The sequence below is a fragment of the Anabrus simplex genome, chromosome 10 (assembly GCF_040414725.1).
Source record: "Anabrus simplex isolate iqAnaSimp1 chromosome 10, ASM4041472v1, whole genome shotgun sequence".
Classification (NCBI taxonomy): Eukaryota; Metazoa; Arthropoda; class Insecta; order Orthoptera; family Tettigoniidae; genus Anabrus; species Anabrus simplex.
The window spans coordinates 15,108,324-15,123,480 of record NC_090274.1 but is presented as its reverse complement, the minus strand read 5'-3'; the positions used below and the strand labels follow the sequence as shown (position 1 = coordinate 15,123,480).

At 42.0% G+C, this 15,157-nt stretch overlaps 1 protein-coding gene across 5 annotated transcripts in view; it reads left to right on the top strand.

Annotated features, from left to right (window-relative positions):
* The window catches only part of ec (echinus), a 281,434-nt gene that overhangs the window by 239,223 nt on the left and 27,054 nt on the right, over positions 1 to 15,157 (top strand). Inside the window, exon 1 of one of the 5 annotated variants that reach the window (XM_068229550.1) lies at positions 10,531 to 10,652. The exons of the other annotated variants lie outside the window; for them this stretch is intronic. Coding sequence (XP_068085651.1) covers positions 10,620 to 10,652 — 33 coding nt within the window. The 5' untranslated portion in view covers positions 10,531 to 10,619. Of the gene's footprint in view, positions 1 to 10,530; positions 10,653 to 15,157 lie in introns of those variants that run through there. 5 annotated transcript variants of the gene reach the window in all.

Sequence of the window (15,157 nt, the reverse complement as noted above, 5' to 3'; positions counted from 1 at the left end):
TGGAACGGGGTCCACTCAGCCTCGGGAGATCAAATGAGTAGAGCTGGGTTCGATTCCCACCTCAGCCATCCTGAAAGTGTTTTTCCGTGGTTTCCCACTTCTGCTCCAGGCAAATGCCGGGATGGTACCTAACTTAAGGCCACGGCCGCTTCCTTCCCTCTTCCTTGTCTATCCCTTCCAATCTTCCCATGCCCCCCGCAACGCCCCTGTTCAGCATAGCAGGCGAGGCCGCCTGGGCGAGGTATTGGTCATCCTTCCCAGTTGTATCCTCCGATCCAGAGTCTGAAGCTCCAGGACACTGCCCTTGAGACGCTAGAGGTGGGATCCCTCGCTGAGTCCATGGAAAAAGTGGACCCTGGAGGGTAAACAGATAAAGAAGAAGAGGAAGAAATAAATACATAATATTCATAATAATAATCTGGGACTAATAGCTGATAATGTGTAAAATGGATATCTTATATTACATTGTTAAGTTTTGGGATAGTGACAAGCAAAGTGATTGTAATAAGGTTTATTTAAATGTACATTTCAAATCTTCCTCCTCAGTTTGCGGCAATCCGGGATTAAGAGAAGGTTTCTAATTGGTGGTGGTGGTGATTATTGTTTTAACAGAAGTACAACTGGACAGCCATCCTCTATATTACACTAATCAGAGGGAAAAAATGGAAGGGGTCCGACACTTCAAAAAATTAAGGTGGTATTGGTCAAGGAAAGACAAGGGCCACGAAGGGCGTGAAAGACTCCCTGGGCCTCGGGAACCTAATGTGTCGGAGTCAGAAAAGAACAAGAGTTGACCAAGGGAGGTCGGATAGGATAGATGAAAGTGAGGAGCCTGGCACAAGTAAGTGGAAGCAATGCTGAGGGCCCCGTGGTTGCCAACCGAGGCTCCCAAGTGAAGAGCCCCGAGGTTTCTAACTGTTGGATCATTTTCTGTGTTGCCACTCGTACAATGAAGTGATCCTGTTTGCCAGCACGACATCCGGCAATTTTATGTTCGCCGCATTTTTCGTAATTTGCGAGGAGTTGAACTGTTGTCAACAGTTATATTGCTGTATCGTTAGGGTTGCCACTTTCTGATATAAGAAATAAAGGACATTTACCTAAAAATACGGGATTTTTCACAAAAATAAGGGACAGTTCATAAATACTAGAAAATCAGACGCTAGGTACAAAGTTCGATTGGATATTAATTAGTTTCATTAACAAAATAAGATAATTATTGAAATTCATAAAAGAAACTAACTTCCACCATATTAACAGTACAGTACATCTGACATCTTAACGCTGATGTATTCGATGAGCTTTGATAACTTCACAATTTACGCAGTTTTAGTCTCAAACAGCATGAACAATCACATTAGAAATTGGAATGGAAGATCTACGGAAGTACGCGACGGAAGACGTATATAACCCCAGTATGCTTAGCTCTACCAGCAGATGGCGAGACATCACGATATTTCCTTCTTTTGAGAAAAATAATGAAGCTACTTTGAACTTCATTGGCGCTCAAATCAGATAAGGATTTTAAAATGTTTAGAGACAAAAAATGACGCTCGTTTTACATAATACGGGACGCAAAATTTTCACCTCAAATACGGGATGTCACATACAATACGGGATGTCACGTACAATACGGGACAGGTGGCAACCCTATGTAACGTGAAAGTCACTACTTGTGCATTTGGGATTGCAGTTGATGCATCTGCCCTGAGAAGTCCGTGGGGTGTTCGCTTACCAAACAGAGCTTCTCTGCTTCATGGTTTGCAGTTCAAGAGGTGACGCCTGTCAGTACGGTGAATCCTCTCGGCTTCCTAGACCAGAGATCGTCAGTGTTGTTTCACGTAGCCTGAGTGGAACTCGAAACAGTCCTCCCTGACTTGGCCGGGAATCGAACCCGAGGGCTCTGGGTAAGCAGGATCGCTACCCCTAAATGAGAGTGGAAGTAGCGTGGCCAAATATTGACGAGAAGATCTGGCATAATATACTTGATAAATGAAATATAAGTTCTGGTTTCGTGTCGAGTGTAGTCTCGATTGTTAAAGTTGAAGACGTAATCGAAGTCCTCAGTGTAGTGTAGCAAATGACATGAACTTCGCCCGTGACCGACTTAGTTGGAGGGTAGAAATTGGGACGTGGTGGCACGTTTCGTATCTTCTTCAAGGTGTTGGAGTGAAAGGTCAAGTGGTTCGCACCTCGATCGTCAAGTGTTTCTGATGTTCCATGGAGCCTTGACTCGCTTGTTCGATCGCAGCGCTCGGCACAAGGGAACATTTCGCTGACATTTTGCCTACACGCTCAGCCTTGCCTTTCACTGGCTATTCTACAGTCTGTCGAGTGTTCGCAGAACTGAGCTACGAGGAAAGAGTGAGGCAAGTCTCTCACCAATTTCCGTTTTACACTTGAGGCATGTGACATGGATGGAGTTGGGATACAGCCAGAATAGTTCTTAAGGCACAGGGTGACAGAGAAAGCCGATCTCTATCACCTTTGTACCCCTATGGGTGGGGACGGTAGAATAGCACCCACAGTATATACACTGCCTGTCGTAAGAGGCGACTAAAAGGGGCCCCAGGGACTCTCAATTGGGAGCGTGGGTTGGCGACCACGGGGCCCTCATTGCTGTCACTTACTTGTGCCAAGCTCCTCACTGTCATTTTTCTTATCTGACCTCCCTTGGTCAACTCTTGTTCTTTTCCCACCCCGGCGGTATTAGAACACTCGAGGCCTAGGGAGTCTTTCATTTTCACACCCTTCGTGGCCCGTGTCTTTCTTTGGCTGATACCTTCATTTTTGAAGTGTCGGATCCCTTCCATTTTTTCTCTGTGATTAGTGTTATATAGAGGATGGTTGCCTAGTTGAACTTCCTCTTAAAACAATAATCATCACCACCACCACCACCGCTACCTCTGCCATGTTTGAAAACGAATGGTTTCATCCCTTTAACCCAACCATTCTTGTACCGTCAGCTTGTCACTACTAAACGCACGTCAGAGCATCCCTCAAACAACAGAGACATCACAAAATTTCCCCTGCTTATCTTAGACAAAACACGCCAACAATTAACTGTTAAAGTCGATAGTTCTTCATGTGGACTGAATCTCCGGGATGCCACAGTGTTACGTTATATCCACAACGTGCTTGAGGAAGTTGAGAGGTTCGTGTCTTCTCTGCTCGTTGTAGTCTCTCAGAACAGGATGTTAAACTTTCTCTGATCCGTTAGTTCCTGGGAAGGTTGAGCTAATCTCAGCTTTTGTGCTCTCTTCTTGTAGGACTGAAATGCTTCTTTAGTAAGGTTTTATTTTCTGCAGTCGTTGTTTTTTGGAGTTACCTGTACACAAGAATTGGCCCTTTATATTCTCACGATAAGGAGAGTTTGTGTCTTGCTCATCGTTTAATACCCTCGACAGGGAAAGGACTTCCTTTGTTATGATAACAGGACACGGGACCTTGTCGATTGTAATACATGATAAGATATTTAATCAAAATTCACGCTGTAGTATGAAAATTTAATCAGCGAAGAATGGATGTGCTGTTTGGCCAGTGTCAGCGCGTACAAAATATCCGAGAGTCCAATTTCTGTACTGAAGTTAAAGGAATTATATATTATGTGTTAACAGCGGCAGTGAAGTTGGACGGGCACTTTAGGGCCACTGATTAATTAAAAAAAAAAGAAAAGTGCAAGACCTCTTTAGGTCAAAATAAAATCAATAATATCAGTAGCTACACAGAACAGTGATTCCTAAACCTTTGCACACTTGTTTACCCCTTCTAATTCGAGCTCTATAAATTCGAAATAGGGCCTGTATTTTTAAATATTGATAAGAGTAAAATATAGTAGTAGAAATTAGGTAATTTGGAAAATGACAACACTGCAATATTCGTAAGGCAGACAAAAACATTGCTTTTTGTTTAACAACGCCGGCCCCGCGGTGTAGGGGTAGCGTGACTGCCTCTTACCCGTTAAGCAATTTCCTCAATTGTGCCAGAAGTTGAAGGGCTAAGGGGCCCGGAAAGGTTTTAAACTGTGAGTCTTGGATAGCTCTATCAAAAAAAAAAAAAAATAAACAATTAAAAAAAATTAAAAATCGAAAATCACTTCCCGTTCCGGAAAAACAACCTAAAATTGCTTATTTCTTTACTCCTTTTCTTTTTTATTTAAAGTCCTAGCCCAATTAACTTATTTACATCATTTGTTTTCTGTAATGTATTCCTTGGTTCAGTACCCTCAGGCGTTTTTTATTTTTTTTTAATGTCCACACCGAATGCAGGTAAGTGAAACTCTCCAATGACTCACATTAGAGCTCGTAGTGGTAGAAAAGAAACGCAAACTGCTGATCTAATCGACCGAATAACAATGATTAAGAAAAGGAGTGTAATATTTAGGAATAAATAAAGAGTATATTCTGAAAGACTGGAACTGTGCATTTTTGTATGTATAACATTTGCTGATGATATGGCAGTGATAGTTGAAAATGTAAAGGACGTCTGCAAAATGCTGAGAGAATTAAACAAAAAGTGTGAAGAGTATGGAATGAGCATAAACAAAAAGAAAACCAAATTCATGACACTTGGAGGTAAAGGTGAAAAAGCGACAATCAAGATAGGGGGAGAAATTATTGAACAGGTGAATAAGTTTAAGTATCTTGGAAGACCTTCACTCTATAACCGACATAAAGGCTCGAATTGCCTTAGCCAAGGAAAGCTTCAACAAGAAGAAAAAACTGTTTTGTGGCCCGCTAGAGAAAGATCTGAGAAAGAGTCTTGCAAGGTGTTACATATGGAGTATAGCTCTATATGGTGCTGAAACATGGACATTAAGGAAGGAAGAACAGAGAAGAATAGAGGCATTTGAGATGTGGATTTGGCGAAGAATTGAAGATGTAAAGTGGGAAGATAAAATATCAAATGTAGAAGTTCTGAAGAGAGTGGGAAAAGTGAGGAGCATGCTGACCGTAATCGAAAATAGGAAGAAAAACTGGGTAGGGCATAATCTAAGACACACAACACCTTACTACGAGTAGCAATTGAAAGGATGATAAAAGGAAAACGATGAAGAGGAAGGAGACGATATCAGTTATTAGACAGCATTAGAAAAAGAAAGGAAGATTATGCAGAAGTGAAGAAAAGGGCACAAGATCGAGAGATATGGAGGTCACAGTCATGATTGGACCTGCCGAATGGCAGAACAACCTATGATGTTTTAAACTTGCTATTCCGAAGGTGTCTCTCGACATATGGACAGTGAATGGCTTCAAATATCGAAGAGGCATTCGAGAGAATCGAGCGGTTCATCAGAATTCCAAGAGATTCAAAAATCACCATCGGAAGTGTTATCAGGAACGTTGTGCTGCTGGAACCGAGCGTATGGAACTCATAATCTTGGCTAGATCTGTCAGTTGGTTACGTGTTCTGTGACCTCGATATAGCCCCATTCGATTTTTAAACATATCAACTATCCACCGAATTCGTTGGAGAATTGACCACGTGTTGAGAAAATGAAAAGGTGTAAGAAGAACAGACGATCTACTTTTGGGACTGTTTTGTTAGGATCTGTGTAACACCTCCAGATGGTTATTGAGGTTATTACGTAGTCGTGGCCACATTGCGGCAGGACAGGGTCTGGAGCTGCCAACAACGGCTCGGTGGGTACCGCTACCTCGCGCTACAAGGTGCCTACCAAGTCATCGTGCCAGCTTCTCTCTAATGTGTTTATTCTATTTAATGGGCGCAAGTAGTGGAGAGGCTATGACATGTGTAAAATGCTGCACTACACTGGCAAGCCACGTAACTGGTTGCTATAGAGACCAGCGGTTCGAGTCTACCAAGTACCCTACGTAATGGAACTGAACAAGTATAAATCAAAAGTAGTGGAATGGCGTCAGGTTAGAATAACTAGTGAGGGAAAAAATACGGAGGACTGGCCTTCCTTAAGAATACACATTTACTTGCCTCAAATACGTATTTTATTTATTTATTTATTTATTTATTTATTTATTTATTTATTTATTTATTAGATACAGCCAATGGTGGGCCATTTTACACTAATAATAATAATAATAATAATAATAATAATAATAATAATAATAATAATAATAATACTAAGATTAAACAAGTAAATAAGATAACAATCGGTATAAACAACATTAAGTATTAACTATACATTATTAACAATAACAATGTTACAACAATGGCAACGATAACTGGCAAGTGTCGGTTACAGAACTAGGAAGAGGAAAGGTCGAGTGTTGGATGGACGGAAGAAAATGGAAACCTGGAGATTTCTTCTTCTTCTTCTTCTTCTTCTTCTTCTTCTTCTTCGTCTTCTTCTTCTTCTTCTTCTTCTTTCGTTAGGGCCTACTAGGGACCACGATCCAATTTCAATTCTTCATCCTTTGTTGTAATTCCTTCCTTTTCTTCCAATATTCATTCATTGTTTCACTATGTTTCTTTTCTTTCTTTCTTCAGACCACTTTGTGCCGGTTTTCTTTGCCTTCCTCCCTTGGAATCCTTCTCTTCCCATTACCTTTTCTTCTCTGATGTTGTTTCTTTCCAAGTCGTTTTTTGATCTCTTGAATCCAGGTGGTTGTTGACTTTTTCTTCCAAAGATACGTGAAGATCTTTTTGGTTAGAACTCCAAAGGCATTTTTAAAATTTTTTGTTTGAAGGATGCGAAAGGTGTGAATATGTCGATATCGGGTAGTGAGTTAGTTAGGGTAGGGAGATGGTGGAAGTTAGCGCGTTGTTGTAAGGTTAGGCATGGACGGGACACATGATGAGTGCGCCGGTTGCGTGTAGGGCGGGGAGGAACGTGTGTAGGGAAGTACGCTGGAAGAGAATTACATTTGGTGTAGCTATTGATTATTTTATGAAGGTGACATAGATCGGAGAACTGTAAACGGCTTCTCAGGTCAAGTATAACCAGATAGTTCAAATTTAGTTTTGTTCTTAAAACAGGATTGCGAGTCTTAACAATGAGAGTGAAAAAGTTAAAAACACTGTTTAGTTGAGATATGTTTGTGATAGCAGATGAGGACCAAATAGGGGAATAAAAGTCAGTAATGGTGGAGAACATAGGAGAAGCCGATTGCAATGAAAAGGAGATCATGTTGCACTTTTCACCATTCGGAGAAAGATTCCATTTCTAAAATCAGTCCCCACACGAATTGAGAGCAGTCTGTAATTCCACAATCATCAGGTGTAGACACTTCCCTTAGGATTTTCAGATCGTCGGCGTACAAGAGGAGGGAACACTGGCTATTTTGGGTGCAGAAAATTATGTCATCGATATAGAGAACAAAGAGTAGAGGTCCCAGAATACTGCCCTGAGGTACACCTGATAACCATGATGAGACAGGTTCAGGGAGCACCACTCGTTGTTTTCTTCCGGAGAGGCAACGTTATCAGTGAACAGACGGGGGCCATGGATATTAAATCTGGTAGTGAGCTTATGAAGAAGAAGTCGAATGCATTATTAGTTTATTGGTGGAGCGTGGCAACATGGGCAATTACTAGCGTAGAGAGAAATAGAATAGAAGCTTTTGATGTGATAGGTAGACAGGATCATACATCTAGCTGATTTCGCGAAATTAATCAGAAGAAGGGAGAGATGTTGAGATATCCCAAACTTGTTCAGTTAGTTTGCGAGGGAAGTGTAGTTCATCCCGAGGTGTTGCAGCTCATTTTAGGTCTTGGACCACGTCATTTCTACCAAGCTTAAATTTCTGGCAGTACAGGGAATTGAACCCGGGCCTCTGAGGGCGCTAACCATTACACAGAGTAGGCGGTAAGAACAGTAAGGGTAGACCAACAGATTGAGAGTAGTGGTACGTTAGAACGGTATGAACTGATGACCCAAACAACAGCCTATCATAATTTTTGTTTGCACCCTCTATATACCACGCTTGACAATCTTTCCTTCAAATTCTGCCAATATCGTTTCGTTCTTTGTGTTTTTTTTTTCTTTTCCCCCTTTACTGTCTTCTCCCCTGTTTCCTGAAAACCTCCGCTCATTTATTGTCTAAGTCTGTCTCTACCCCATATGTCATCTTCCTCAACCTTAACCTTGGCCAAGTCAGTTCTCACTTCCCGCTAAACCATCTTTCCCGTTCTCTGAAGAACTCGGCGGATTCCTGTCCATTGAACTTATATTCTCTGGTACAGCTCTTTGTTAGGTCTGAGCCTTCTCTGTCCATGTTTCATCTTTGGACCCAGAATTTTTTTCAACATCTTTGTAATGTTTTTCCATCCCAGCTTTCTCGATCATATCCAAAGTACAAGCTTTCAGGTTCCCAGGTATCTTAATTTACCCCATAGGATAGAATCTTCGTACTGTAAACGTTCTTCATCAACCGCTAGGCTAGTTCCGTTCCTCTCAAACGGATCCTTCTTCCGACTCGTTCTCTTTCTTGTATTCTGTCTCCCGAGTTCTTGTCTTGTGTCTTGTATCTCCATTTTTTGGACGTAATCATCTTTGTGTGTTCGTCCTTCTAACAACATAATTATATTTACTACAACAGCAGAAATTATGTTGCGAGGTGCTGCGGCCATTTATGTCTTACAGCAGTTCTGTGTTACAATATTCTTTCAGAGAGGAAAGATGGCGTGCCGGTGATGAAATATCGGAATTCCCATGTGCGTTTCTCAAAAGGAAGAGTTCCCCGAAGTAGTGTTGCCACTTGTATGAAGGAGAAAGTTCGGTATTACTAATGTTACAGGATATTGGGGGTCTTTTTCAATCTCTAGAGCGGAAGAGGGAATTAAATACTGGTAGTATTTTTCACTTGAAAGCGACACAAACGTAAATGTGTCGTTCTCATTGGCTGAAGGGTCAGCGTTGGGCCTTCGGTTTAGAGAATCCCAGGTTCGATGACAGAGTCAACCGGATCTCGCTTGAACGATCTGTAGCCGAGATTTTAACGAAGTTTGTGAGGTAAACATAAAATGTGTCACCAGAGATAGTTCACTTGCCAGCTTCGTACGACGTGGATTGTAGAATCGTCTGTTTTCCGCCCTTCAAAAATCCGACCACCCCTGCCGAGTTCGAACCCGCTGACACTCTGTACCACTGATCGACAGATCACCTTGTTGTGGATAATGAAGAGCAAGTGGCAGTGAGGAGGGACTACATCGCATTCTTTGATGATGTGGAAGAGGAAGTGTATGGTCCAATGATTCTCAAGGGTGAACTGGAGTTGCCTAGCTGTACTTCATCTTAAAACAATAATCGCCACCACCACCACCACCACCACCACAAAGCATTAGGCAAAGCCTGGGGTAGAACCTCCGACAAGAGTTCGATATTGAAAGTTTTACTGCAACCAATGTCCATATACATAAAGTGTTTAGTAACTCGATGAACTATACAGATGAAGAAATGCATGTGCGCATATTTAATTTATGCTTAGTTCAGTGAGAGAAAACTTCACTTTCTTGCATCTAAGAGCATGGTATCTATCACACTGACCACATACATAGACACTGTGAATGCTGTGATGGAATCTATGTATGACAAAACGAGTTACTGAATTTCTCAGTTTGTATCCATTATTTGTTCACTTTGTCGTTGTTAGAGCACCAGTCACATAAAAATAGTCCCCTATTTCGTGTTTCTTCCACTTCATTTCATTAAAGAGTTCCCATTAGCCCGTCGTATAGGGCAGCGTTATTTGAGTTCGTAGATCTTCAATAAATAACGCATCTCGTCATTTCATATATCAAACGTGATGGAGCGAATTTGGACGCACCCAACACTCGTTTCAAAGGAAATTTTCTTGACGTTCTCTATTGAGATATTCCGAGATAAGTAAGCACAAGAGTTATTTTTATTTTGAATAAAGTCATGGCTGGTTTTAGGGAAATCTGGTTTATGTACGTGTCTAATATCATTAATTGCCATAAATCCAACTATGGTTCTATCTTTAATATGAGCTACAAATCCCGTTCCTCTTGACTGCAAGGTAACTTCCAAATATTTACATTTGTTGATTTTGTTAATGTTTGTGTCATCACGTGTGATCGTTTCTTTGCGTGATAGTCGACCTCCTCTTCTGAATACCATAGCTTCAGTCTTGTTTTTATTGATGTCTAGTTGATTTTCTTTGGACAATTTCGTTCGATATCCACGAAAGTCAGAAGCAGCAGGCTAGACTAAAACAAACGAGGGTGGCACAGTAGGACGCTGCAGGTTGATGCTAGCTCCTCTGTCCCACATTTTCAGTTCACGAAGCTGGAACATGGCGAAGTAGCAGACGTAACGGTGTTGTTTGAGAACAACTCCTTGCGGTGGGAAGCTGACAAAAGTTGTGTGCGCATACATTATAGGACCGGACCAATTATCTTAACCTTGGTAGGGACACGCAAAGCAAAGCAAAGTAAAGCGTGTGTCCACTAGAGCTCAGTCAGTTCATTTCCAACGAGGAAATTGGCAGTAGCCATTGAGTAATTCTCCTGTCCCACATTCTTGGCAGCCCTACCTAGCTCGGCAGGCAGGCACAGACCTTCCAGCGCTCATTCGGTGAGTGGAGGCTTCGTGGAAAGGCTTTAGTAATGCGAAAGTGAGTGAGTGAGTGTTCAGTGCCCGAGACGTGTGCAATGGGTGAAGTGTGCTTGGCGCAGAGAAGATGACACCGCAACCAGAAGCGCCCAAGAAATGTGTAAGTTTGTGTGCAAGTGAAAAGAAAAAAATCAGCATGAGGATGTGGTGGTGATTTTTGTTCTGTTTCGTTGTTCAGTGCTCTGCAGGAAATTACGAGCAAGTGCTGTAAGTCACTTTCTTTGTGGTTGTCCGCGACTGTTCTCAAAATCAATAACGCGAATTCTAAACCTGTTGCTGCTTCATAAGAATTAGGGTAGATTAGATGTTTCTTTTTTTCATTTGATTTGCCACAGAAAACTCAAGTGAGGCTGCATTCTGCAGCATTTCCAACATGAATTCAATATATGCTTTATTTCAGCATTTCCTTTTGTTTAACATTTTAAATATTGGAAGATTTTTTTTTTTTTTAGTGAACACAATGTATTCTTTGTTTTGCCCTCGGTCAAAGACTTGGCACGACTGTGGTTTAACCGAAGGTGGTAGTGGTGGTGGTGATTATTGTTTTAAGAGGAAGTACAACTAGGCAGCCATCCTCTATTAACACTAAGCAGAAGGAAAATGAAGGTATCTGCCCAAGAGTGTCAAAGGTCACGAAGGGCTTGAAAATGAAAGACTCCCTAGGCCTCGAGTGCTCTAATACCGCCGGGGTAGGAAACAGAACGAGAGTTGACCAAGGGAGGTCGTAAAAGTGAGAAGCCTGGCACAAGTAAGTGGAAGCAATGTCAGGACTCAGCTGAGAGGCCCCGTGGTCGCCAACCCACGCTCCCAAGTTGAGAGCCCCTGGGGCCCGTTTTAGTCGCCTGTTATGACAGGCAGAGGATACCATGTCTTCGTTCATTTTACTAGAAAGATGTCGGTTGAGTGGTACACTAATTGAAATTACATTTCCTATAGAAATAACTAATTAAATTTCTTTTAAGTGAAGTTGAATCGTTGTGTAGCATAGCTAATGTAGTGAGGTTGAAGTTGTGATCACCCGTGGTCTGTAACAAGGAACTGAGCTCTGGGATGAAACGATAGGTCTGTTTTCTGTACAGGAGTGGGCTAAGGATATCCTGTTCATTAGTTGGGAGGAGCAGACACGAAAGTTGGGAGTAACAGGGGGGAACAAAAGCAGGAGGGTATTTTGAATTAAGGGATGAAGATCAAGTTAGGAATAAACTCCCCAGTTTAGAAAGCCAAGAATAACGGCCGAGAGGATTTGTAGTGCTGACCTCATGACACCTCATAATCTGCATGCCTTCGGGCTGAGCAGCGGTCGTTTGGTAGACCATGGCTCTTGAGGGTTGGTTTTGATTAGGGATAAACTCGAGGGATGAAACCGCGCACACGAGCCGGCTTCGTTGGTGCGTCATATGAGGCGAATGGAGGAGGATAGGCTCCGTAGGAGAATAATACATTCGGCCATAAAGTGTAGGAGGAGTAGAGGAAGACCATAGTTAGACTCAACTTTTAATGATTTGAAGGCGAGAGTTTTAAAACTAAAGGAGGCATCAAATGGAGGGTTGTGGAGGTGGTTAGTTAATTGACAGAGGCTTGCAGACTGGACGGTGTGAGGTGCGGCAGTCTACAATGAAGATAATGTCACCATACTTCCTTGCCAGAATCTACTGCTGAATAGTGCAAGCATGCTTGGTACAGCTGAGTCGGTGATGCGATCTGTAGTACAGTACCAGCCATGAGTTGTGGCAGCTAACATCCTGGAATTCTTCTGAAAGTCTGCAGGATTATGCACGCGTACGATCGTAGTGATGTGTAGGTAACTGCGTGTTTATGTGGTGGAGGATAGTGTTATGTGTGGTGCATGAGTTACAGGGAGATTAGGGACAGCACAAAGACCCAGCCCCCAGGCCATTGGAATTAACCAATGAAGGTTAAAATCCCCGACCCGGCCGGGAATCGAACCCGGGACCCTCTGAAACGAAGGACCAGTACGCTGACCATTCAGCTAACAATTCGGACATAAAGGTGGAAAACTATCGATGGTTATCGATAGCGACCACTATCGTCTGACATCGATAGTCAGTTGCTTATTATCGATAGTCAACGACAGTTCTTTTTTCTCATTGGCTTATTTTTCGCACAACAGAAATTATACAGCTGTTTGCATTTAACTGGCGAGGAGTTTGTTTCAATTCAAAGGTCTGCATTTAAGTATCTCTGTGTACCTGCGACTTCAGTGCCGGCAGAAAGACTATTTAGCATTTTGGAAGGTGGAATTCTCCATTTAACCTAACCTTAGTTGAGTTGAGGCCAATACGGGACAACAAAAAAAAAAAAAAAAAAAAAAAAAAAAAAAAAAAAAAAAAAAAAGATTTATAAGTTGTCAGAGAGATTTTATGTAGGCGAGAGAAGATATGGCACATCTTTTTTTGTCAAATACTTGATGAAAGCAACTGAAAACCCTCCTGCTATCTGTTGAGAACGCTGTAAAACATTTTTCAAAGATATTACAATACCCGAGAAAATGCCGGGCGATCGCAAAATGAACACTGCAGCTGAACGAGAATTTCTCGGGCGGTTAAGTTATGGGTAAGCGCGTGAAGCCGAGAATGTCTCGGACGTGCCACTGAAAATATTTATGATCATTCCGATTTGAATTTCAGTAATGGTATAGCATGAAATAGTTGTGGTTTCTACTGATTTTTTGTGGATTGTTTTCAATTTTCAAAACTATCGATTACTATCGATAGTAGAACTCATAATATCGGGAACTATCGATGGCGATTACTATCGATGGTTTGCCGCCTCTAGTCGGACAACTAAATGAGTGTATTGACTGTCTTAATAACATCACTTTTCATTCGACTATTTCTAAAGCATTCACTATTCAATTGTCTCATTCATTTAAATGAATAATCGAAAAATAATCGAATAGGAAGTATAATTGAATAAGCGATTATTTTGTATTCGATAATCCATCACTAATCACAGCATGAGCAAGTTCTACTCAAGATGGCTCCTCACGTTTGCTCGAAGTAGGAGATGATTTCCAGCCGCGATTCTCAGTAATTAATCTAAGTGCAGGTACTTATCTCTCCATCGTTAAGTTGTTTGCTCTTCCTTGTTTCCACATACTGTGAGCCCGTTAGCAAGATGATGTCTCTCCTGACAACTCGCCACCAGCAGACTCAGTGTAAACCTGTTCTCTTTGGACTATCATCAGTTCAGTACCTACCGATCACCTTATTCTGCTTTTTCTTTACCCGACTCTAATGTGGATGAAGCTCAGTTTTACAGTCAAATGCCCTTCCTGGCGCGAACCCTATGTGGAGGGATGTGGTGGTACCTAATGTGATAAGATTTACAATCGGCTTTACGTTTCACCGACACAGATAGGTGTCATGGCGACGATGGGACAGGGAAGGGCTAGCATTGGTAAGGAAGCGGCCATGGCCTTAATTGAGGTACATTCCCATCATTTGCCTGGTGCGAAAGTGGAAAACCACGGAAAAACATCTTCAGGGCTGCCGAAAGTGAGGTTCGAACCCACAACTGCACGGCCACGTGCTCGGAGTTGTGGCATGAAACACTCGGTCCCCACGCTGGAAGAGTTAATCAGATGCGGCTAAAAAACCCCACCGGGCCGTAAATCAAACCCTGGGTCCTCTGAACCGAACACCACTACGCTGAGCGTGGGAGTTACAGATAGACTGCCTAGCATTTGCAGACGAGCTAGCTGTCTTTAACTCGCGACATCGCCGCAGCTGCAAAACAAATCGAACAGCAGAGAAAGTCTGCTCCAAGTATCATTAAAAAACAAAAACAAAATAAATTATCTGCAACTAATACGCACGGAAACAAAATGCGACGAGTTGCACAACTTAAATACCTCTGTGATACAATTCAGGAAAAAACAACCGAGACAGTAGCATACGAATTTTGATACCACAGATAAATACCCCGATAAATAAATAAATGATCTGCATTTAGGGCTGTTTAGATTCCCTATGTTTTGTGTGTTTCTTAAACGTTTTCAAAGAACTTGGACATTTCCCTTGATAAATTACTCCAGTCCTTTACTTCTTGTCCTATAAATGAATATTTGCCCGAATTTGTTCTCTTGAATTCCAACTTTACCTTCATTATGATCTTTTCTAATTTTAAAAGCTCCACTCAAGCTTATTCGTCTCTTAATGTCATTCCACGCCATCTCTCCACTGACAGTTCCGAACATACCACTTGTTCGAGCAACTCGTCTCCTTACTCCCAAGTCTTCCAAGTTTGCAACGTTTTTGTAACACTACTGCTTTGTCAGAAATCGCGCAGAACAAATCTTGCCGCTTTCCTTTGGATCTGTTCCAGTCTCGTTTCAAGTAATCCTGGTGAGGGTCCCATGCAGTGGGACCATGCTCTAATTGGCGACTTACCAAAACTTGCATGCCCTCTTCTTCACATCCTTAATACAACCCCGAAATACCCTCATAACCGTGTGAAGAGATCTGTAACCTTTAACAACCATGTTAACAAAATATCACCGAGCTCGATAGCTGCAGCCGCTTAAGTGCGGCCAGTATCCAGTAATCGGGAGATAGTGGGTTCGAACCCCAGCCCTGAAGATGG